This window comes from Botryllus schlosseri, chromosome 7 (genome assembly GCF_051294905.1).
Source record: "Botryllus schlosseri isolate E-star chromosome 7, Bs_hap1, whole genome shotgun sequence".
Classification (NCBI taxonomy): Eukaryota; Metazoa; Chordata; class Ascidiacea; order Stolidobranchia; family Styelidae; genus Botryllus; species Botryllus schlosseri.
Genome location: NC_137242.1, coordinates 19,237,101 through 19,262,895, shown reverse-complemented (window position 1 = coordinate 19,262,895; position 25,795 = coordinate 19,237,101). Strand labels below are relative to the sequence as shown.

General features: G+C 39.6%; 1 protein-coding gene across 1 annotated transcript; it reads right to left on the bottom strand.

The window, feature by feature from the left end:
* Positions 1-331: 331 nt before the first annotated feature.
* LOC145442924 (angiopoietin-related protein 2-like) lies at positions 332-13,948 on the bottom strand. The gene is made up of 5 exons (XM_080320973.1): positions 13,828-13,948; positions 13,715-13,773; positions 13,584-13,652; positions 13,287-13,383; positions 332-13,151 (listed from the first exon to the last, which is right to left on the bottom strand). Exons 1-5 carry the CDS (start codon positions 13,898-13,900, stop codon positions 13,021-13,023), a joined length of 429 nt encoding a protein of 142 aa, XP_080177099.1. The 5' UTR covers positions 13,901-13,948; the 3' UTR covers positions 332-13,020.
* Between the last annotated feature and the right edge of the window lie 11,847 nt (positions 13,949-25,795).

Genomic DNA, 25,795 nt, shown 5'->3' with positions numbered 1-25,795 from the left:
TGCTGCTGCATTGAAACTTTTTCGATCTCAACCAATCCTGTCGGATACTTGAACCCGTGGAATGTGTGCAGTGCACTGCACAATGCAGTTGAAAAACAGTAATCCATTCAAACATGGCGTCCGAGAAACGCTGTTCACATATCTTTCAAGGATTGCGAATGTTCGCCACATGAGTAGTAACAACTAAAAGTCCGAAACGTCGACCGGGGATTTAATATATTCCGTTTATGTCGCATGACGATAAATAATCCTGAGTCAAGTGATGACTTTCATTTGATCAATACCCCTTGAAATGCTTTGATACGCTGAAATCCATACACCTCTAGCCAAATCGAATTTCTCAGCCCTCATGTATTTTCGAGATATAGCATATACGTACGGCGCGATACAAATAATATCTACAATTTATATCTTATTGATATATACAGAAATATATAATCTGGGACATATCAGCGAGATATATTTATGATATGTTTCAGTACAAGATATAATTTGGACAAAATTAGGACAAGAAAAAGATATCTCAACATGTCAGAAATATATCTCGTGTTTGCTGGGATGGTTCCGTTGACGAAAAAGTCTTCCGACTCCTGTATCTCCTCTCTATATCCCTGACCAGGACTGCATCGGTATGGAGAATTTTGCGGTCGGCCATCATCATGATCATCAGCAGAACATCCATTCTTATACCAACGTGCTATAATTGTTAAGCAACGACGATTTCACGGGATACAACCATTCCATACGTGCGCTAACTATATCGGGTGCAAATCGTCCGTATATAGGCTCATAGCCTACTACATGTTTTTTTCGGAGTGTGGCGAGATAGCGTAGTGGTATAATTCAAAGCCATACAACACCAATGGTTTGTGGGTTTGAGTCCAGCCGAGATCGACTCCAGAACTCATATCTAAGTGTTGGTGGTTTATCTAGGCTTCTCCGCGCCATATTATCCGCGTAAGCGGTGTATTACAAAAAGTATAGAACCGTGCCGTGCTACAAGTCGGCAGTTACGGAATCATGAATAACGAATATCGGCCTGGTGTAAATTACCATTGGAGTCGATAAACACCATGAATACTACAAACAACAACAACATGCATAGGGTTACCATATTTTGGAAATCTGAAAAGAGGACACTTCTTCGAAATTTTCAGACCTAGAATCCTGGAGTAAAATCCGGAAAAATGGTAACTTTTTTCCAACTTTGTGGTTGGTTGAATTAAAAAAGGTCAACTTGACGGTTCAGCTCCTGAAACAGCCGCCGGAGCGTTACCTTAGTGCTGATTTAACATATTTAAGTCGTATTATATGCTATATTTAACAAAACTTCTTAAAAAAAAGGACATTTGGGCGTCCTCCGAGGACACTTTCAAAAAAGTCAAAAAAGAGGACAAATCCTCTTAAAAGAGGATGTATGGTAACCCTACGATAGTACTAACACAATTATGGCATAATTATACTTGAAATATACTTGAATTCTTCTCAAAGGCATTTTTTGAATCACTGCTTTAGACATGTTTCAAACAAAGTGTTTTAAAACACTGAGAAACAGCGCATTTCTAGAAGGATTACCGAATAGGCCTACGTTGATAATATTGCATTTCGAGTTTTTTTCAGATTATGACTTTATGAGATGGACTTTCACTGTCAACTGACGTCTACATCGGTGATTCTGTCACGATAGGTGATATACACTATCTATGACTTATAAATACAATAGATACCAGCCGGATGTGCATATTTCATTCCCATAGTTTCAAAAAGTCCACGTCCAATATAGAGTTGTACCGGGGCCTACGAATATCATAGGCCCTGGCTGTACATATTCAAAAGAAGATATAAGCAGTTGCTATGCTATATTGCTTAAACACTCTAATCCAGTGGTCACCAACACGCCTCCCGAGAGGTCATACATTGCGACCCTCTATCTTATTTGAGGTTTCGGATGAAGCATTGGTAAAGCATTCTGAAATTCTGAAAGTGATTTCAGTCACAAAATATGGTTCAAATGATTTGTGATCCTGTGCCCAACATCACTATTCATCACAAGCTGAAATGGCTTCGGCGATGACAACAGCATTCCATCGAGGTAGATACAAGCATCAGATAAAAATGGACATATTGCCTTGATGTGCGATGACACAGACACTGGCAATACCGAGAAGCCTAGAAAACGACTAAGGACTTTCCCACAAGATCAAGCATGGCGAGGTGATAGACTGCTGATATAGTCATTCAACTATTATCGTGTCTCGCCAGCCCGCGATTTCTTAGTCGCTAAAGGCGTTATTTGGTATCGCTCACAGCTCATAGATAAAAATCATAGTGATGATCATGATACTTTTTATTATAATTGTAGTTCTCTAATAAAATATTATTACTTTTGCTATGCCCTTCGCCCATGTTATAGAGGACAGCTTTGTACAGACGTAAAGTTTTAAAAACGTGGTTGCTGAACGGCGAGGCCTATTTTGACCCGATATGCATTCTCGCAACACGTCACCTCTACGATATTTCACTAGTGGCCCTCGAGCTGTTTTGATTTGGCGAACCCTGCAATCTGTATTAACATTGGCGGACCTCGTCAGTGTCACGTCAACTTTTCCACATTTATTACCATGTCTGTTTCATGATATAATTGCGGTATTTCCTTATTCAATCTGCCTGCAGTGAATGCATGTTCAACTCTGTGGCCGGGAAACCATGGCGTTGATGCATTGCACCTTGACGTACATATGCCCTTTAGGCAGGGTTGTAACCAAGTCACATGGTTCCGAGTCACGATTCAATCTTATTTTTGTGGTTTTGACTCGAGTCAAGTCGAGTCATTTTCAATTCAGCACCGAGTCGAGTCCGAGTCCAAGTCACCGTTTAGAGCAGTGGTCGGGAACCTATGGCTCGCGAGCCATATATGGCTCTTTTGGGTATAAGATATGGCTCTTCAAATTTTTTTTAATTTTTCAATAAATTTATCAATATTGCAGCAACTTGTTATTAAATTTTCATTACGTCCCGAATAATTATTCTCGTGGCAGCCTAGAACATGTCTTTGAGAGGTCAAGGAAGTGGGGTGTCCAGGGTTAGAGTCTCGTATTCCCCTTTTCAGAATCCTCAAACTTTTAGGTTGCTCTTGCGGCTGCGACTACATCACTCGCGAATTCGATCTAACCGACATCGCGCGCCTCGAAATTTTGGATTGATCAAAGAGAATAGCAGTAGGGATAGTGTGAACCTCTGGAAGGTTCAGGTTCGTGTGAACGCGAACCTTTTTTGAAAGGTTCTGTGTGAACGCGAACGTGAACCTCATGACGTCATATTTCTGATTCCATCCCTAAATTCCAGGGAAGTGATATATAATAATGTGCACGATACCTAGCAACTACTTGGGCCACGTAATGTCACAATGCTGAAGTACATCCTGACTTTTTAAGCGTCGCCTAATGTATCAACTGGAGCAATCAAATGATATAATAATCCTATAAAATCAATATCTTCCATCGCTTTGACAACAATTTCGACGAAGAATTGCAAGGGAATATAAGCTTACGCCCTTTAACGGTCTAGGCCTGACCGGACAATGTATCCGGCGTCTGACTGTTGCTCTACTTTGATATTGAGCAGAGTATAAAACGGGTTTTACCTGTTTTAACAAGTTATGCAGCAGTAGCCAACACCCCTTGGGTCAATCGCTCGGATTTGATTTTTATGATACAATTAACACATGAAATCGAGATGGACCCGGTGCGCTTGCTAAATTTTTTACGACAGACAACGATATCAATTTCATTAATTGGTTGAATAAACATCATTAGCTGACTACCTATACATGTAGCGTATTTCGCTCTTGATGTTGAGTGATTGCGGGCCCAGCTCACAGCACAGTGTCACTAAATATTCACCAACAGAAAGCTGGATATTTTGAGCAAACTTTTGTAACAAAGCAGGTAAAATTTTTGAGATTGTCAAGGGTCATGCTCGTTTAGTGTTGATTTTGTATGCTGCCAACGCTATGCATAGAGTGCAATAAATTTCAACCAAAGATGTTATACGTCATAATGACTTGAAAATTGTAATATATGAAAAAGGTTCACAGTGCAGAACCTATCAAGGTTCGTTTGCGAACGTGAACCTCTAAATTTCCGAGGTTCACACACAGAACGCGAACGTGAACCTCACGTTCACACCATCCCTAAATAGCAGACATGGCGATCCTTTGTATGACACATTGTTTTCTTGATCTACGCCGAGAAATGAACAACTGCATTGGAAGTGGCATTCGAATATAGTAATTCAAATGACAGACAACGCCGTACCTATCCATGTTCTCAATTGGTAAGTAGTTTTCTAGTATACCTCCGTTACAATGTAACGTTTTGCTAGCCGAATACTGGAGAAGTCGATTAATATTTAGATATTGGGAGTCAGTGCGACAATTACATTCGATTCATATCAGTGAATATAGATTCCTTTCGCGCTTTATTTTTGAACAATAAATTGAAAATTTCTTGATTTTAGGAGTAAAAATGTTCAAAATCTGGTCGTTCATGAACATGAACATCAATAGAAAATACCAATATTCATTGCAGGTTCCAATGTATGTACTGCTATAGTGACCATGTTTGACCCCACCTAGGCACGTGAGTCGAGAAAATATGGCGCACACTAAAAACTCCATGTATTAGTGCTGCCAATAGATACGTCACGAAATTTTAATTTTGACGTAATAGTTGATTGGCATTTATGGTTTTTTAGGATTTGAATTTGAAAATATTGGGTCAATATGGCTCTTCGGTCCAAAAAGGTTCCCGACCACTGCTATAGGCCCTACCTCTAATTTGCTGAGGTTGTCAATGTAGTGCTACTCAATGGAAGTGGAAGTGTGGTAAATTCAAACTCGAATTGAATCGTGCCGAGATCTCGTCAAGGTACCTCTTATAATTGATGAAATTGGTTTGTTGATGAAGTTTAAAAGTTGTGGGCGTGACAAATCGATGACCTGGCACTCGTTCCTTGAGCCTGTTTAATTATATCAATGCTACCCGAGGTGGTCAGTAACGAAGTACTTCTACTTTTTCGAAGTACTAAAGTAGTTTCCTCTACTTCTGGTACTTACTCAAGTAGATCTGATTTTTGCTACTTCTACTTCTACTTCATAATATTTTGTGATCTGCTTACTCACTTTTCGCTATTTTCAGTTTGTCAAGTAGAAGTAGTTCAATCTTCCAATCAAGAATATAGCCTGAGGAATTTTGGGGCTGTTTTCATGGAGTATCAACATTTAATTTCCATATAAGTTGAGTAAAGCCCAAAATTTTCGTTGCGCTTCGCGCGCAGTGGATGCGGCGTTACTAGTATGATTTCAGGAAAGTATCGATGAATATAATTTAGCTAGCGGGTTGGCGTGATTCCTTTCACACAGGGATATCTAGAACTAGATATCCCTGAGTTCACACCACATTGTCGCCCTTCGCCCGTATATGAAATAATTCATCGCAGTATATATGGCTCATCATAACGTTTGAAACTGATGTTTCGCAATCTAGCATTTACTTGTCACATCGAAATCTAGCATGTCCATGGCGCGTCCTAACCTGCAAAAGTGTTGGTTTTAAAGCTGTTTCAGCATACCACCTTTGACACTTCCTGGACTAAAGGCATGAAAAACGTGTTCCACTTTTAGAACTAGTATTTATGTTTCATTTTCAATTCCCAGTATCATATACTTTGAGTTATAATTAATATCAGTTCTTTTGTCTTGACAACATACATGTTGAAGTATAAAAGCAAGTGTAGCAATGCCTTTAATTCCGGAAATAAAGCTACACAATATGGCATTTTTTCGGTCCACCATATTTTTTATTAACGTTTACTAATCGCGCAAAGTCTTTACACCGTATCCTATACAACTTCTCCGTATTGATCTTGGACTAAACTATACGGACCTTATATAATATGGAAGATGGCGCCATACCATGCTATTTTATAAAACGTGCTGTTGGAGAAAACAGGATAAGTTTCGCATTTCCGTATGAATCCTATCATTTTCATCCAATGATGTTTTTTGTTTTTTTGTTTTTGGGGTATTCATGGTGTTTGTCGACTACTATGGTCATTTACACCAGGTCGATATTCTTTTTATTTTCCGTAACTGCCGACTTATAGCACGGCCCACCTCTAGGCTTTTGTAAGTCACCGCATACACGGATGAGGTGACGAGGAGGAGCCTAGGTAAACCTCCAACACTTAGGTATCGGAATTCGGAAGTCGACCTCGGTCGGACTCGAACCTCCACCCATTGGTGTTGCAGCCGCGGATTATTCCACTGCGCTATCTCGCCACCACCATCCAATGATGTGGACGAATGCTTATGCTATCGAAAATTGGATACCTACTGGTATGCATCAATATGAATCAAGCTCGTCACCTCTCGCATAGCTCAATTTGCACCTTTATACAATCCATGTGAACAAATTAGGATTGTTTTCACAACTACTTACTTACTTGGGTACTTTTAAAGTCAGTCAATTCTACTTATACTTCAAGTAGTTTTAGGTTGCTTATGGAAGAAGTACTTCTACTCGTACTTGAGTAGATTTTTTCGTCGCTACTTCTACTTCTACTTGAGTAGCTTTCTCGACTACTTTGACCACCTCTGAATGCTACTACTAAGAAGGAAACAGAGCAACACTAAACATGTTATCTTCATTTCACACGATATGAGCGCAATCCGTTTAATTCAGAACCGCTTGAGCAAATATATGTCAAATATTTAAATCAGTGGTTCTTAACCTTGCCTCCAGCGTCCCCCAAGGGGCGCTGGCGCTGGGCTCAGGGGGGCGATATGGGGGGCGCTGGGCTCAGGGGGGCGATAAGGGGGGCGCTGAAGAAAAATGGCTTCGCAGTTGATGATGCGGTAGTAGGACATATCCTTAATAAGTATTCAGAGTAAATTAACATCTCGCAAAACATGTCAAATCATGAATTTTTTGGTCGCGCTGTGCGACGATGTTTGCTACATATGTTTTCATAAATGTAGTGGGTTATTATAATTAATGTAAAACGAATTGCGCGTACTTTTAGATCGTCAATTTCCCGTTAAAACACTGCCGTCACGCTTGCTAGGTTTTTTTTCCAACAAACTCTTCCGAATTAGGTATTATATCCCGCAGCGCGCAGCATGTGAAAATCGAAGAAGGAGGCACTCTATATCACTTTCGAGAGTGATACCCCCTTGTACATTAAATAAGTTTTGAAGCTTAGTGCACGAAATTAATAACTAAATATACTTGTATTTGAGAGCTACAAAATTAAATCGTCATAGTATTTCTTCATCGTATCATAAAGGATGATAGTGTTGTGGTTCACAACTTCACATGAACGTTATATAATATGAGTTGCCTTGTTTGGAATACATTCATGTTAAAATTATAACTGGGTACAGCAATAAATTCAATGTGAGCAGATATATGCATCCCATTCTCAGTTGACTTATTTATAGTTACGCAAAGCACTAAGCCAGAATCTGATACCACTAATTTCCCCGTATTGCCAATCGCAGAAGTGGATTCGGGATGGTTCGAAACGCAGGGTATGAGACCGTACCCGATTGTTATAACAATCTTGATTTGACCCTGAATATACCACACACAATTATTATAGTCGAATGGTCCTCGAGCGTGATTAAAGCGCGAAATATTTCCAATATCAAAGTTCCGAAAAGACCGACAGGACTTTGACCTCTTTCCAGGGGGGCCGAAACTGCTGCAACCCAAACCCCCAATCGGTGAGCTCGAAGCGTGCCCTAAATTACTTCGGTTAATGAACATAAATTACACATCATGTTTTGACGACTCCCTCACGGAAGAATACGCATAATTATAGAAAATAGAAATAGGCATTTGGGTGTCGGCCATTATCACGCAACGATGCACAAAGACATATGGAGTTCCGGTCGATATGGGACTCCGAAATGTGTGTCAAAAAGATCATCAGCGAGAAAACCTTAGCCGAAGAGGATTGTGGTTATGTTGACCGTAAACTCCGATGTATATCAGTCTAATTGTCCATAGGTGCTTAAATCGCTCGTGCCGAATTATCAAGTCGTCGCAATCTGCACCCCACAGGACAAATAACACCCATCAGAGAAATTTTTTCGCCACTGAAGATTTTTGAATCGTGTGCTTACTTTAGTTTAATACGTTTATGCGTTTCCATATATTTTGACTGTATAGCGGACAAGAGGTAACAAAGTAACAACATGTAATGAGTTGATTGTACCAACGGGCACGCCCGAATATGTTCAATTATTAATTACGTGGCCTTCATTTTCCAATACTACAGCTCACTCAGCGCTACTGGTAAATCTGATTACGTGGACTGGGAGGATGAAAACTTTATAGCGACATATATATGCAAATAATGCAATTACCACCCATTCATTCATGCATTATATAAAATTTTGGTGCCTAGGGCAACAAGGCCACAAAAACTTTGCTGACCATCGACATAACGCGACGGGGTTCTCGGGGGCGAATCCCTAAGAATTTTGGTTTACCACGCTATGGCTGAGCAAGACAATAGTTTCTTTAGGTGGGCTGACAAAGTACTGTTAGGGCCCTCCTTCTTACCCATTGCCTTTATTACAGTCCTTACAATATGAGTTGGGGGGCGCTGGAGCACGATAATTTTTGAAAGGGGGCGCTTGTGGAAAAAAGGTTAAGAACCACTGATCTAAATCGATGGTACGTCAGTAATGAATAATCCACTCGTTATTTTCAGATAATGACCGTCTTTCGAAATCTATCTTTCTTTTCACAATCTCCTACGAAACTTCATTTCCGAGTAGCGCAGGAGGAAGGAGGGACTATTCCACCAAAAACCCTGCCAGCCAGATTTATGGAAGTTTGCATTCAGATTGGCGAGACTGCAGCCAGCATACCACCTGGCTCCTTCGCAGTTAGAAGCGCAATTCGCACGATGAGTATCGTGATCGGCGTCTTTCGTGGAGAAACGTTCATGGTCGCCACGTGAGAAAGCATCAAAGGTTGCATTCCCAGAGTATCCGGATACGGACAGTCTCTAGTTGTCGGATCCGGGTCCAATGCAGAAATTGCAGAAATTAAGAACAGGCGCTAATGCTGAATAATGACCTCGAAATTCCGACAACGTGACGTATTAAGAATTAAAGATATCGCAGTGCTACATCATATAATCCCAGGCTCGGCAACCTTTCGCATGCAGCGTGTCAAAATGTTAAAAAAATGTTTAAATATTACCAACTCGCGTACCAAACATTTTGAATTTTGTCATATTTAGCGTTTAAAGCAAAGAATCCCACCAACCGCTTAATTGCAGCTATGGCATCGGTTACGCCAGTGAATCTTAAAGTATTTGTCGCGAAGAATATAAATTGTAGTCGCTCCCGCACTATAGACGCTTAATGTACGAATCATATGCATCATTTATTCTTAGTCGCGCTTTGATTGATATTCTGCAGTTGCTTTGGTCCTTTCCAAGTCCGATGTAATAGGTACTATTGCCCATAAGTGACGGGCACATCAACGTTGTGACGATGATATGGCCAAATGATGACAAAATATGCCCAGCCCATGTATCATACCAGTCGGTTTGATGTCCCATTAGGTTGGTCTGGTGCTATATTTGTCTGTAAAGGTCGCGGTAAAGCGGTATAGGTCGTTGTTCCAGATATATTGGAATCGCTATCACGTATCAGACGAAATTAAAAGAATATCTCCTTTCGTGAAACACGGTGCTCATTATTATCCTCGGCGGATCCGTTTTGATAAGTGGGGCTCAAGCTGCGACGCATTTATTATTCGGCGCCTGGACAGTGGACATATCAATGTCGGCCGTTTTACTAACATGCGATGGTTATAATATTCATTGTTGCCGCCAATTTTGGCAGCGCACACACCGCACGGAGACGCATTGGGGCATGTTGCCGAAACTTTCTGCCGAGGTCGTGTCTCCTAGCGTGAATATGCCCAGTGGCGAAATGCCGGTTCATAACCCATATAGTCGCGCTCCCGCAGGCTGCACTAAAGCGTCCGAACGGATTCACACATAGGTTGCCGTTCTTTCAAAATTGCCAATACTCATGGAATCATATCTGCACACTATGCACATTTAGAAATATGTTTTATGTATTTTTATATTTTTGGGGCGGTTTCCACATTATAATCAAGAAACCAGGTTCCAGGAAACCGCGCCATGCGCGAAATATTTTTCAAGATGAATAAAATCCACAACAAAAGACTCTATTTTATTTTGATTTACAAAATAATTTGGGGTCGCCGACGAGCTTTGTACATTTAAAAAACTCCTGTTTCACTTTTTGCAAAAACATGGTCATATATTACCTTGTGTGCGTCAAATCATTTGACATGCCATGAAAAATGATTTCACGAGCCACAAATGGCACGCGTGTCGGGGTTGCCGACCCCTGAAGAATCGCTTGGATATTAACACGGTTCTGCTATCAAATCAGATTCAATGCACTTGAAATGTCTATAATAATGGCAATGCCGTACATTACTTTAAATTTTTATCCTCTCTCAGATTGACTGTTCGCTATGAGGTAGATAGCATCTACGAAAATTTAGTGCACGTACTTTAATAATTCTTAAATGTTCGGACGGGACTCTCGATCACTTTGTTACATGTGTGGTATTTCGTGACCTCCCGTTTGGTATATAGTCAAAAGATATTGAAATGGCCAAAACGAAACAGCAGTAACTAAAAGAGACGCTTAGGAGTACAGAACTTCATGACACATTTGAATAAAATATTCATTTTATTCCCGAAGCTTTTCGGCTGACCCTCGTCAGGGGGAATATCGTCAGCAATAATACGAGAATTCGAATAACTATGTTCAGCAACAATATGTATCGCTAATTATGACGTCACAGAGATAATATACAAAGTTGGGAAAACGAGAGAACTGCAGCGTTGGCATGGAGATAGCGAAGCAAAACAAGTTAATGCGCGATTTTCAAATGATACACAAATTCTTTCTGTTGGCATAGACTAGGTTTGCTCATAGTAATGATGGTGGACTCAAGAACAGACAAATGAAATAAATTGCGACCCTTAGCCAATATAGAGAACATGTCCTCGTGATAGTTAGCAGCACACGTTTGATTTTCTAGTAAATGTTTGCCTATAGAAGATTTTTGACCCATGGCCTGGTTACGTTCAAGAACAAGCGGATTGTTAAGCTGAGAATTTGAGATATAAGATTTGACAGACGGTGGAATGTGTTCTTTGATACGGTCCTGCAACCGTTTGGAAGTTCTCCCTACGTACCGACAATCACAGTGGCACTTGAATTCATAAATTACGTTGCTTTGTTTTATAGCCGGGAGAACGTCCTTTCTGGTTGCAGGAAACATTGGTATCGTGGTAAAAACAACATTGGTTTTCACCGCTGGATAACAGCGGTAGACTGCTGAAGTTATCTGTTTCTCAAATCGATAAGAAACCGGGCCAATCCAAGGAAGATGAATGTACACATCCCTATTTTCACGAGAAATTACTTCGGGGGTTTCTTCTGGTTTGGTATCATTCCAATGACTTAACTTTTTACTTATTGTCCGCTTAATAACATACTCTGGGTATCCGTTGTCAATGAAAATTTTACGGATGTAGTCAAGTTCATTATTCAATTTGACCTCGGAACAAATCATCAACGCCCGGTGAACCAAGGTGCCGATTAAATTGATTTTACGACTTTTTGGGCTGAAAGAGCTCCATCGAAGGTAATGACCCGAAAATGTGGGCTTCCTATAAACGGAGGTAAGGAATTTGCCGTCCCGTTTCTTCACAAGAACGTCAAGGAATGACAGGCGATTGTTAATTTCTTTTTCCGACGTGAATTGCAATGCTGGATGTAGTTTGTTTAAATTTTCCAGGAAACTATCACAGTCTGATTCATTATCGAATATCACGAACGTGTCATCGACATAGCGATGGTATGATAAGGGCGGTTTAATACAAGAAGAGAAGAGCTTATCTTCATGGAATCCTACAAATATATTGGCTAGAATAGGACCCAATGGTGATCCCATTGCAACACCATCAGATTGTAGGAACATGATATTGTTGAAACTAAATTCAACAGAACACACAGCGTTTCTCATCAATTCAATGAAGGTAGCTCTCGAGAAAGGAGGGGGTATTAGCTTACCGTTATATAGAGCATCAGCGCAAATATTCAACGTCTCATTTAGTGGTACGTTGGTGAAAAGGCTCTAACTAAACTAAAAGAAAAACGTGGTGTGTGATGGCGCGGTAATGAATAAACAAAAAGGCCCATTTGTATAGATCAGTGGTTCCCAACCTTTTTCGACTCATCTCCCCCTTTTCAAGCTCAACGCCGATCATCGCCCCCCAGATTTTGTGAACCGGAAAATCAATATACAATCTGTAATCATCGGTGGGTTGACTAAAAAAAAAGGTCAACTTTTCGGCTCGATGTCGAATTTTACAGTTTTGCAACTAAATTTCCGTGGGTTGACTAAAAAAAATAAAAAAAAGGATATTTCTCCGACTTGACTCCTATATAGCCGTTTTAACGCGTCATCGCCCCCTGTTGCCCCCTCTGTCCATTTTCGCCCCCATATCGCCCCCTTCGTCATTTTCGCCCCCCTAGGCCGCCAAATTGCCCCCTGCGGGGCGATATCGCCCATGTTAGGAACCACTGGTATAGATCATGCGTATTTATTTCTAGGTGGGAACCCATATTGAAATCAAGACATCTAACGACATTAAATCACGTGACGGGCGAGGAAATTATCAAGTTTTATAAATCTCACAAAAATACGCTAAAATTCATGTTTATTTACGAAATGCTTTTTGGTACAATTGGCTGGTGTGGGGGACGGAAGTTACAGCCCTGAATCCAAGCTAGTGGTTCTTATATTGTGGATTTTATGAATCGTTATATTCCTGATGTCACCAATCTATTATTATTTCTTAATATGCCTGTTAACAGAATCATCAAACTGAATTTATTATTAATAAATCATGCCTGTATTTAGCCACCCAGTAAATCCCAGTGTCTTTTGTGATCATGTTTATTTCCAATTCTATGTTTCCTTCTTTTGTCATTTCATGCAATTCTTCGAGCCCTGGATACAAACGTAGCAAAGTATTAGAGATATTGATATTAAATCATGCAATGGGCTTTAATGCACAGATGGTATCCAAGATAAGATCAATAAAACCATACAAGTTGATATGAGAAAAATTCTAAACCTTCATACCGAGCCAGTAATCTCCTTCAGAATTACCAAATCCCTTCACGTAATCAACCCAACCTCGATAGAAATCCACATCTCCGTTCGTTCTTCGCTGGAAAACCTGTATATAAATTCAACCAACAATCGAAATTTCAGAAATCTCAAAATTTCACTTTTTTCAAGTTCGAAGTTGTGGCACAGAATTCGATGGTGCCTCGACCTTATTGTGAGCTTATGGTCATTTTAAATTTAAATCGAGCTTTACTTATAACATAATAAACGATGCATCATGGTCTTTGGAAGATTTTGAATTCAACTCACAGTCCATTCCTTCTCATCTTCTGATTTGCTCCGAAGTTCATTCATTATCTGCGACATCATTTCCGGACCCTTCATGAAACGTACACAAAATAGAACGATCATTAGCGACATCAAACTATTTGAATACCAACCACACAATCTCCTTCGGAAATCCATTCACCATCAATGTAACTTCTCTTGCAAAATTGTGCTACAAAATCACAAATTTCCAATCTATTCGAATTGGAACCCAAATACTTCATACCTGATGAACGAAGGTAAATCATGAATCCGAAAGTGAACATAATCCAAATCTTGGATGACATTTTCAGAAGCATTTCGGTATTCAATGTCAACTGCAGCAAGATTGCGTATCATACTGAATGAAATAAGAGTCATGTTTTAGGATATATGTTACGCGTGCACCGATTCATTACGAATTCGATGTTTTCTACACTACATAACCATCAACTGCAACACGTTGTAATGACGATATAATGTATCACTGCATTGACTGTAAATTTGAGGAAGTCAGCTCATTGAAATCATTTATAAAATGCATGAAATTGCGTTTGTGAGGAGCGCGAATTGACGAGTCATCATTGTCATTTTGACGCCCGAAACTCAACGTTGACTATGAAACAAAATATGGATTTTAATGTTTTAATGTTGCATAAAGTGTATGCATTTGAAAGACAAAACACTTCAAACCATCTATTTTCACTTTCAAACATCATTTCATTGTGATGGATGAGCTTGACGCTACTCCACGACGAAATCTGTTCTGAGTGTTATGAAAAGGCACACTCGTAAATTACGTTCAACGAAAATTCTGGGCACGAAATCTGCTCTTCATCATGCACATACACATGCTTGAAAAACCTTGCTCACAAATATGAATAGGGCTGGATAAAATGATCCGAGTACTCGAATCTGAATCGAGTATTTATTCTAATGATCCGAGTCGAGTATATAGTGAGATATCATCTTTTTACAGTATTGGAATGACACTGTTCTTCACGCTAAGAGTTAAATTATCAACGACAATTATAGTTTCTGTACTGTTTCTCGATGTGGAAGGCTGTGAACCGCGTTGTTCGTGGGGCAGCATACGTAACATTTATGCAAAACCACGCACGTTAGTGGAAATAACATTTCTGTGTAGTCGTAACCGATCCACAGCCTTGTCACAAAGTGCAATGATTGGGTATAAAGTCGAAAAAGCACCACATTATATTCAATGCAGAACTGGCATTATATGGTCGCATAAAAGACACATATTTGAACTTTCCACGCTATTCATACGGGTGTGACGTCATCATGCGTGATATTTGCTTTGAATTGAAGACTAATACTAGATTAGGGTCGCCATACGTCCATAATTTCTCGCACATGTCCAGAATTCCACTGTTCAAACTGCGTCCGGCAGGAATTTCTAAAATATGGCTAAATGTCCGGAATTTTGACGGTTCGACGTAAGATCATAATTTTTTCGTAAATCAGCACAAAAGAAATATTGTTGGGGAAACTTTGTGCAACATGAAATTATTCTTTGCGCTGCGCGCGATTTACTACCACGTAGGCCCTATATTGTTTTCAATATGAGGACTACCACCCTCGCAAAGACTGCAACAAAAACTAAAAATATCCTTTATTTTCTGAGAAAAGGTTAATTGTAATCGCAATCACAGGAGAACAGTATATTCCTGAAGACGGTTAAGGCCGATTAAATGCTTCATTCGAAGATCGTGGTTCTAAACGTGGGAGGTGGGGTTATTTGCCTTTATTCTGGGGTTCGCCAAGATCAGAGATCTCAAACTCAAATGGGTTCGCGGGCCAATTTCCTAATTTTAATGTCGCCGCGGGCCGCAGACCTATCATAATAGAGGTATTCAATGTATAATATCCAAGCAGGCCTTATTTGACGGCACCTTGCAGCCAGGCTTCCACAAATATCGTGAAAAATGTAATTTACTATTATACTATTCACGCTTGGCACGAAAAAAATCACATTTTCAAATATTTGAATAAAATAGATTTCCCGTGCCTCCTGTATAATTTCAACACAATTTCTGATGGTACCTATATAAAAATCAGAAAGCCCATTCACATGAAATCGCGAGTAGCGCGAAGAATATTTTCCAGTTGAATAAATTGGCTCAGAAAATATTCCACAGCATATAGGCCTATTTCGATAATGCATCTCGTACCCCCTGATGTGGTGCTTCGTACCACGGAGGGACTACGGACCCCTAGTTAAGAACCCCTGAAATAGAAATGACGAATCGCCGAAGAATACATTGGTGGTACAGCTGTGGGACGTACCACTACCTTAGTCGCCCCCGATAATAAATGGATAAAGAGAACAAACAACACCAGGGATATAACCAAAAATACGTCACGGGGGCCACGGAATGCAAATATTTTCCATACAGACCTGATTTGACATCTAATACCTTGGGCAACGCAAGCTATGGGATTTTGAAATATTACTATTCCCATTGGCAGTGTCATAGATTGTTGCGTCCACAGGATTACCAAGTCACTATTCCGGGACGCAAGTCCTTCTCAGATTATAACTTTTGACCCGACTCAACTCGAGTAATTTTCATTTTATCACCCAGTTAATCCAAAATCGAAAGGTCGCACCAAACAAAATCACAATTTTCAGTCACGAATCATCAACGGGTCATGATTTATCATCATGAACCCGAAATGTGACGAAAAAGCGATCTTCCACCGCATGGTAGATTTTAGAAGTGATGTGATAGTGAAGTAATTGTTTACATTTCCGGTTTTTGTAGTAGTTTGAGAGTGAACTTTAAGTTATTAAATCTGAAAAAGATATATGATACTTGAATATATTGTCGAATACTTGAAATTCCAAAATGCCTTCGCGGGCCGCACAAAATGATCTCGCGGGCCGCGTGTTTGAGACCTCTGGCCAAGATGTTGACCGTAATCAGCGTCCAAAATAGCCCGTGAGTAAGTCTATGCAAAGGTGCGGACTTGTTTTTGTAATCAGTAGTGCTGGGCAAAATCGAGTACCTGAGTGATTCAATGCCGAATCACGTAATATGCTTCGAGTCGAGTAATCGAGTATCACTCATTATGACGTCATAATATAATGTTTTACGTCAAAGTTCAAATATGTACCGTTTATGCCACCACAAATAATATAATGGCTGTTATCCATCTCATACAAGATACTTGGGTATGTTTTCGACCACGCATTCCATTCCGCTTGGGGACAATGTTGTGGGATATTCATGAATTCAGGAATGTGCTACGTCCAGTAACCTTCGTAGCTTTGTACTATATGTTTCGATGCCACGATACCGCCAGTGAAGGTTTCAAGGCGTCAGTAGTCAAAATTAGTAAGGAAACTATAATTGTCGTTGATAAATTAACTTTCAGTGGTGAGAAGCGTATAATTTCAGTACTCAAAAAAAATCGTTTTTCACTACTCGACTCGAAACATTAAAATTATTACTCGGTTCAGGTTCAAATACTCGAATCATTGTGTCCAGAATTAATAAAGTACGTGCACTAAATTTTCGTAGATACTATCTACCTCATAGCGAACGGTCAATCTGAGATAGGATAAAAAGTAACCGCACTATTGGGATTTCGTCTATTGGTACCGGTACGTCTAAATGCGACAAACCGGAAACTTCTAAAAGTGAGGAAAATTAATATATTTCAAATGCAAACCATTCGATATCACCGAACAGAGTTATGATAAGTGGGTGTAACAAGATTTTACCTGGAAACTGAGCAGTCAACACAATGACTTGGACTCGGACTCGAGTCATAATACCATGACTCGAACTCGAACCTCTGGTCGCTGACTTGGACTCGGACTTGACTCGGTGTTGAATTGAAAATGAATCGGCTTGACTCGAGTCAAAACTATAAAAGTAAGATTGACTTATGATTTGGAGCCTTGTGACTTGGTTACAACCAGAGGTAGTCAAAGCAGCCAAGAAATCTACTCAAGTAGAAGTAGAAGTGACGACGAAAAAATCTACTTAAGTACGAGTAGAAGTACTTCTTCCATAAGCAACCTAAAACTACTTGAAGTAGAAGTAGAATTGACTGACTTTAAAAGTACTCAAGTAAATAAGTAGTTATGAAAACGATCCTAATTCGTTCACATGGATTGGTAAAAGGTGCAAATTGAGCTGTGCGATAGGTGACGAGCTTGATTCATATTGATGCATACCAGCGCAGGTATCCAATTTTCGATAGCAAAAGTATTCGTCCACATCATGGGATGAAAATGATAGTATTAATATGGAAATGCGATGCTAACCTCTGTTTTCTCGAACAGCATGTTTTAGAGAATAGCATTGTATGGTGCCATTCCCCAGATTATGAGGCCCGTAATTTAGTCGAAGAGCAATACGGAGAAGTTGTATAGGATACGGTGTAAACACTTTGCGAGATTAGTAAACGTTAATAAAAAATATGGTCGACCGTAAAAATGCCATATTGTGTAGCTTTATATCCAGAAATTGAAGGCATTATTACACTTGCTTTTATACTTCAACATGTCTGTTATCCAGACAAAAGAACTGATAATAATTATAACTCAAAGTATATGATACTGGGAATATAAATACTACTTCTAAAAGCAGAACATGTATTTCATGTTTTTAGTCCAGAATGTTTCAAAGGTGGTATGCTAAAACAGCTCTAAAACTAAAAAAAATTCAGAGTCCACTTTTCCAGATTTCGACACGCTATGGACATGGACATGCTAGATTACGATATGACAAGTAAATGCTACATTGCAAAACATCAGTTTCAAGCGTGATGATGAGCCATATATACTGTGATGAATTATTTGATTTGGACGAAGGGCGACAATGTGGTGTGAACGGGAGCCATGACAACCCTCTACCTAAATTATAATCACCGATACTTTTGTGAAACATACTGGTCACTCCGTATCCAGCACTGCGCGCGAAGCGCGACGAAAATTCTGGGCTTTACTAAACTTTTATGAAAATTAAATGTTGATACTCCGTGAAAACAGCCCCGAAACTCCTTAGGCTATCTTCCTGATTGGAAGATTAAACTACTTCTACTTGACAAACTGAAATAGCGAAAAATAAGTAAGTAGATCACAAAATATTACGAAGTAGAAGTAGCGAAAATCATATCTACCTGAGTAAGTACCAGAAGTAGAGGAAAACTACATGAGTACTTCGAAAAAGTAGAAGTACTTCATTACTGACCACCTCTGGTTACAACCCTAATAGCACACCCCCCCCCCCTCGAAGTTGCATCGATTACCCTATGGTAGGCCCAAAATCAATATTTATTTGATCGGAAGGGGGATGAAAAACTGAGGTTTCGTTCCTGGTTACACAACACACAACCACATACTCCTTAGTCGGATCGTGACCACCTCTGGTCGATAAGCAAAGCTTTTCAATTGTGACGTCATATTCGCAGACAACGTTCTCATACCTCATTTTGAAGTGGCCGCTAAAGAGTGTCCGGAATATGCGTCACTAAAATATGGTAACCCTATACTACATTCACTTCATTTAACTGAATTGAACCAATTGTTGTTGGTTCTAGGCTCGACTCTGCCACGTTTCTATGTGTCGAAGGTTAATCTGGGCGATAAACTCACTGCAGTTAGCAGTATTTCGAAAAAGTCCAGAGTGATGGTGAGCCGAGCCAAGAAAGTCGGCAGCAATGATAAAGTTTCAGCCGCACGCAAAACGAGTGTGACTGATGCGGGAAGCGCGCGAGTGTTGAGGTCGTCCTGAAGATTACGAAAGCAAAAGATCATGAACATTTTAAAGTCATTGTCGTGGAGCACATGACCTTAATAATAGGCGATAACCTAGGGTTACGATATTTTGGAATCGGGAAAGGAGGACACTTTGTCAAAATTTTCAGACCCTTTCACTATTTAGGCTGGTTGATTTAAAAAAAAATGGTCGTCACTTTCGTGCATACCAAGAATCTCCTATTTAGCGTCATTTATGAGAGAGAGAGAGAGAGAGAGTCTTTATTTCATCGAACCAAAATACATAACAAACGGCAGTGATGGTGGTACAGAAAATATGCGTGCTTAGTATTCGGTATTAGATAGGAATGATCGATAAGACCGTGAAGGTCATCTAGTCTGATCACACCAGCATCAAACAGGTACACTTGACTCAGAACAGTCTGGCTGTAAAAAAATGTTTAGTTACGAAAGGAAAATAGAAAAAAAATTAAACAATGGTAGCAAATGATCAATGAAGCGATGTCTGAGCGAGGTAGGGCAACAGTGTTAGTGTAACGACAAGAGGTGATCAAGTAGGGTTTTTTTGAATCTATTATAAGACAATTCACGGATATGTGATGGTAATGCATTCCAGATGATAGGTCCCGAGTAGTCGATAGATCTCTTAGTTAGGTTGCTATTGGGTTGGGGTAAGTAGACGTTTCCTTTAGACGAAGATCTCGTGTAATGGGAATGGACATGTTTAGCAGGTATGAAAAAGTCATCAAACACAGGAGGGAGACTATTGGAAAAATATTTGTGAACAACTTTTGATACTTCGAAGCGATACAGTTCATCAACTCGCAAAATTCGATGCTTACGGTAGTAAGGCGATAAATTGGTACGTAAAGGTACAGATGAGATCAGCCGTATCGCGCGGTTTTGCAGGGTTCGAATTCTGCACAAAAATGTTGTACATGCATTTCCCCATACTACGATTCCATATTGCAGATGCGAGTGGAAAAGAGAGAAGTAGATGGTTCGTAGTACTGATCTGGAAACCAAATATTGGAGACGGGTCATTATTTCCACACACCGAGCTAGTTTTGATATTGTGCATTCAATATGCTGCTTCCAAGACACTTTGGAATCAATGGTGACGCCGAGATATTTTGCTGAGTCACATATTGAGATTTGTTTATGATCGATGTTCACAGTGAAATTATGACTGGCATTATTTAAAACGAGCATCTCGGTCTTATCTGCATTCAAACTTAATTTGTTTGCTTGCAGCCATATCGACACTTTTGGGAGTTCCCTATTCACAGATGCATGCAAATCATCGACAGTGTTGGAGGTTATGAAGAGGTGAGTATCATCAGCAAATAGCGTTGTGCGGAATAAAGATGCATTAACAATGTCGTTAATATAAATGAGGAAAAAAGTCGGTCCAAGGACTGAGCCTTGTGGCACTCCACAAGTTATATCTCTGGTAGTCGTTCTTAATGTCCCCAGTTTAACAAATTGTTTGCGGTTTGCCAGGTAGCTTTCAAGTAGAGTTGCTGCAATACCCCTGATTCCATAGTGTTCTAGCTTGTATCTTAAGATTCTGTGGTTAACTGTGTCGAAAGCTTTGCGGAGATCGATAAAATGCTGCAGCCACTTTCTTTTTGCTTGATGGTTTTGTAATAGTCCGTTACAATTGATAGTATTGCATGGTTGGTGTTGTGGTTGGATCTGAATCCATGCTGGGTCGGAGACAGTACTGCATTCAATTCAAAAAAGTTCTTAAGTCGGCAGTCAATCAGTTTCTCAAAAACCGTGGCAAGATTTGGCAAAACAGATATTGGTCGGTAGTTAGAAATTAGCTTTTTACAGCCTTTCTTAAACACTGGCATTACATTTTTACTGCAATCTGTCCACTATATTAGCTCTAAATGCTGTAAAGGAGAACGAAAAAGGAGAACAAATCCTTCCAAAGTACGTATGGTAACCCTACGATAGGCACTGTTATACATGAAATAAATAAATAAACTGAATTGATTGAATCACTCAAGCACTTTATTATCATAATAGATTAAAAATGGTAGCATTCGTAATAATCAGATGACTGTGCTTCTGGTAGAACTGATTCGAGGTCTACAGTGGGCAGCGTAATGACGTTCATCACCGCGGCCGTAGAGAAACAGAAATTGACTGCATTTATTGTATATTAGGCCAATACCGTTACACTGCAGTGTAAAAGTATTTTTGTTTTAGGCCTGATACGTTGTATTTGGTAAGCTTTTTTTCTAGTGTGTCACATAAACGTGAAGATCTCGGTTGCAGATAATTTACACAAAAATGAAATTGCCAGCAAAAATTGCAATATTATGACATGACGTGTTATACGCGTGTGTTTAGTCATTAGGTATTAATAACCGTTTTACAGAAATCCAACCAGGAAGTTCACTCTATAAAACTGGTAGCATTCAATTTTTGTAAGAAGGTATCAACAAAGCACTGGATGGCAGCTATTTTCATTTATGTGTGTCATTGGGTATCATCACGTAATATGCGGAACCGATTTATATCCTTTAATATTCACTGCATGAAAAATCGGCTATTGCGGAATAAACAATTTTATAAAGCGCAAAGGTATAAATTTGGACCTAAAATCACACCGATAATATTATAGTTATATCGAGAGTTCAACTAATAAGTAATAGGTGGGCTGAATCTATGATGATCCCATGGTTCAAATGATCAAAACGATAGTTTTGCGGCAGAAAAGCGCAACTCAACCGCATGTGTGTGTCAATATATTGCGAAATCCTCCGTGTTATATCTATACCTAAAACGTATGAGATAAACCAGTGGTTCTAAACCCTTTCTCTCTCAGCGCCTTTTTCGGGAATTTTGATGGTGTGGCGCCCTATATTTCAAGGGCTGTACTAAGGACGACGAGGTAGAGGTCCCAGTTCGGTCGATTTTTCGGGTCTGGACTTGGCTATTCGAAATATGTCGCGCTTGAATTGCGACCAATGACCACTCGACTAATTACCGGTTGTGTGTGCTAATTTCAGGATCAAAAGAAAGTTCCTATAATAACTGTTGGGTACGGACTCATACCTATCAGGTGTGAGCCGAATGTACACACCCGGATTCAGTGAAATTGTATTTTGTTGCTCTTTAAAACAAGGATAATAATCATTCTGGACAGAAAGCTACGAATAATGTCTGCTGTACAAATGGATCTCACTCTCAAAAGTTGTATATAACCACGCTTCCAGATTTCGAGACGCAGTGAGCTGCAATAAATATATGATACTTAGTTCAAAACATTTTGTCTGAAAAATCCCATCTATTGTGATCAAAATGTGTTAAGGGAGATTTTGCTATCTAAAATTCGCGCATGAACCGTTGAAACACATTTTAGTTGAAATATAGTAACCACTGCATTCGTGGAAGCACTAAACACCGTCGGCGTATATTGCGCAAAGTGCGACGAATGTTTTTGTTTTTTATAATTGATGAATTTTGTTTGGATTGAGTGAAAGAATGAAATTGCAACGAAACTCATATATATATATAGAACTATAGAAATTTGTATCCCTTGAAAACTAAGACACCATTTGTACCGTTAGTCCATTTTCTTCTGCGCCCACATAATGTCCAAGCACCCCCATATCGCCCCAGAGTGTTGCCACCCCCTTCGAAATCCAAATCGCCCCAGGAGTCCGTTGACGACTTGGTTAAGAGCCACTTAGATAGACGAGATAAGTTAGTTCAGATGCTACTGTCAATTTATGGTTTGCGCGATTGGGAGGTTAACTAAGAATATATGGCATATCATAAAAACACATGTAATTCTATATCGGCAAATAGAGGCGATACTGCACTCAGTTATCAACTTGTTCACGTTACCCGAGGAATCAACTCAACTTACGATAAATATTTTATCCTTCAACCTCACTCTTCCTTACTATACCATATGAATCGTATGACGTATCCCAGTCTCTCTGCTTCTCTTTTTCCAATGGGAAGAACATAATACTTCTACTTAACAAACTGTAAATGGCAATAATTTAGTAAGTATCACAGAAAATATGATGAAGTATACTAGTAAATGCGTTTTCACCGATTGAGTATGTTCTACACAACAAACTTTCCCACCGCTAGGATTTCGTTTGCAATGATAATTTGCGCCCAACTCGGTAATTGCATTAACACAATGTCTTTTGCGGTCTTGCTTCCTTTTTCTGGTCTGTAGCTGCCATCTTTCAAGAGTTCGAACCAGTAACCATTGGTGTCGTGACTGCAGTGTTTAACCAACTGCGCCACTCGCTTCCCCTGTGGAGCTGTGTGTTCCGGTTTCATATACATAGAGTCCGGGAAGTAAGGAAAATTAAACGCCAAGCTAACTCACTAATGTTGCAATGTTGCAATCTGTGTTTTGCTTTCAAGACTACAATCAATGTAGTATAATCTTACACTCGAAGACTTCTCGTGTGGCCCTTATCAACATCGAGGATGCTGTTACCGAGAATTGGCATTACCGAGAAATACACCGAGAATCCATATGTACCTTTTATGCGATTGGAAACACTGTATTGCTAGTTCTACATCGCAATAAAGATTATTTGGTATTTTTCCACCATAGAAATGTCATTGTTCTTGTAACAATGGTGTGTGTTGAGCACTACTTCACAGAAGTGTCATTCATTATTGCGCGTAGATTTGAACCACATGGCTCGTATGGTACGACACGACCAATCGAGGTTTAGAGTCATCCACTGCGGAATATAGTATCGAAAATAATTTCCGCTGATAAATAAACTCTTAGTGGTAATGAGCGTGTCATTTCAGAACTCGAAAAAATCAGCTCGCACTACTCGCTGCGACTCATTATATTGAATACACGACTCAGATTCGACTACTCCCATCATTGTGTCCATCCTAGTTACGACAGATTCTGCCTTAGATTTCGCCTATTGTTCGTGACATCGGGTTCTTACTGGTATGAAATCGAGTCTGTTGATAAGATCTCCTACTTCGATTTAACATGAGAAGAGCTTGTTATCGTAACTCGCTCTCGGTCAGTACGACGCTGGACCTGTATGTATTATAACCGGGCTATTATATGCGTATGCATATGCATATGCACTGCATACACTGCGAAGCAGTTGGCGGCTCTTCCTGTAGGTCAACTGGGGAATTGCCCCGTCAAAAATACTGTGCTCTAACAATGATTTACCATTTACAGACGTACAGCAATCAATATAGAGCGAAATAGCGGCGAACGGCGTATTATCTTCTGTGATTTCGGTTTTAAATGCCTAGCCGGGGCATACAATAATCGTGCCGCGGTAGCGCTCATAACAAGCGTCACTTGTCTGTTCTCTCAAAGCCGCTCACAATAAGGAAATGACGATTTATATCTTTATTCCTCTTATTCAAATAAGTAATAAGTTTCAAAAAAAAAGTTAATTTGGTCAAAGGGTCGCATGCTTTTTGCTGTTAGTTGGAAGTGACTACTTCCAAAATTGCCAGAGGCATTTTCATGACTCTCAAAACGGGTAACCACACTGCAAAAAGGTAAAATCTTCAACATAATATGTTAGATACCTTGACACTCACCAATAACAAAATGTAAAAAAGTAGTGTCAATTTTCGGTCTGTTATCGTAAAATATTCTGACATTTTATTTTCTATAGAGCGTCAAGTCCGAGTCACAGTGTTATGACTCGAGTCTGAGTCCAAGTCACAATATTGAAGTCATGTTCAACTTGTACTTTCAATCGTGCTTGGTTGATATCGAATTCCTTGCTTGCCAAACATGCTTATTTTGTCCCTATGAGAGTCTTGGCACATTCTTATTTAGGCAGATAACGGACAGTCCCTGGCCTCATTTACCGATGCTACGGATAGACGAGACAGGCCGCCAATATAACTTTACTAATCTTAGAACTTCAAATCAAATATCTGTCTCGCCAGTCTGATACATAACAAATACAAGCATTCAGTTGCTATTGCGAGCACATCGACGACAGCTCACAAATAGCTCATAGAGAAGGAATGAATTCACGTCTACATATACTATCTGATAGAAAACCAACGAATTCACGTCTAGATATCAGCTGATAGAGAACCAACGAACTCACGTCTAGATACCAGCTTACAGAGAATCAACAGATGCATGTTTATGTAGAGGTACAGTTTTTCATTCACATTATCAGTTGGTTGACTAAAAAAAGGTCTACTTTCCTGCTCAGCTACCGAAATAGCCGCCGGAGCGTTACTTCAGTGCTGATTTACTGTATCTTAGTCGAATTTGCTCTACATTTAACAAAAATGCTCAAAAAAGAGGACAAAATCTAAAAAAGGAGGCTACTTCTTAAAATTGTTAGACTGCCTAAAAGAACTCAAATTTGGCTCAATTCCAACCAGTAGAAAGCAATACTATGAGAGATAACTTTGGATTAATTACAAATAGAGATTGTCGAATTTTACCGGCTACAAT

Excerpts from the sequence above, each read along its gene's own strand:
- LOC145442924 (XM_080320973.1), bottom strand. The coding sequence starts at position 13,900 with ATGCTTCTGAAAATGTCATCCAAGATTTGGATTATGTTCACTTTCGGA. Across the intron at positions 13,774-13,827 it reads GATTTACCTTCGTTCATCAG|CACAATTTTGCAAGAGAAGT; the intron begins GTATGAAGTATT and ends GTGATTTTGTAG. Across the intron at positions 13,384-13,583 it reads AAGATGAGAAGGAATGGACT|GTTTTCCAGCGAAGAACGAA; the intron begins GTGAGTTGAATT and ends ATTTATATACAG.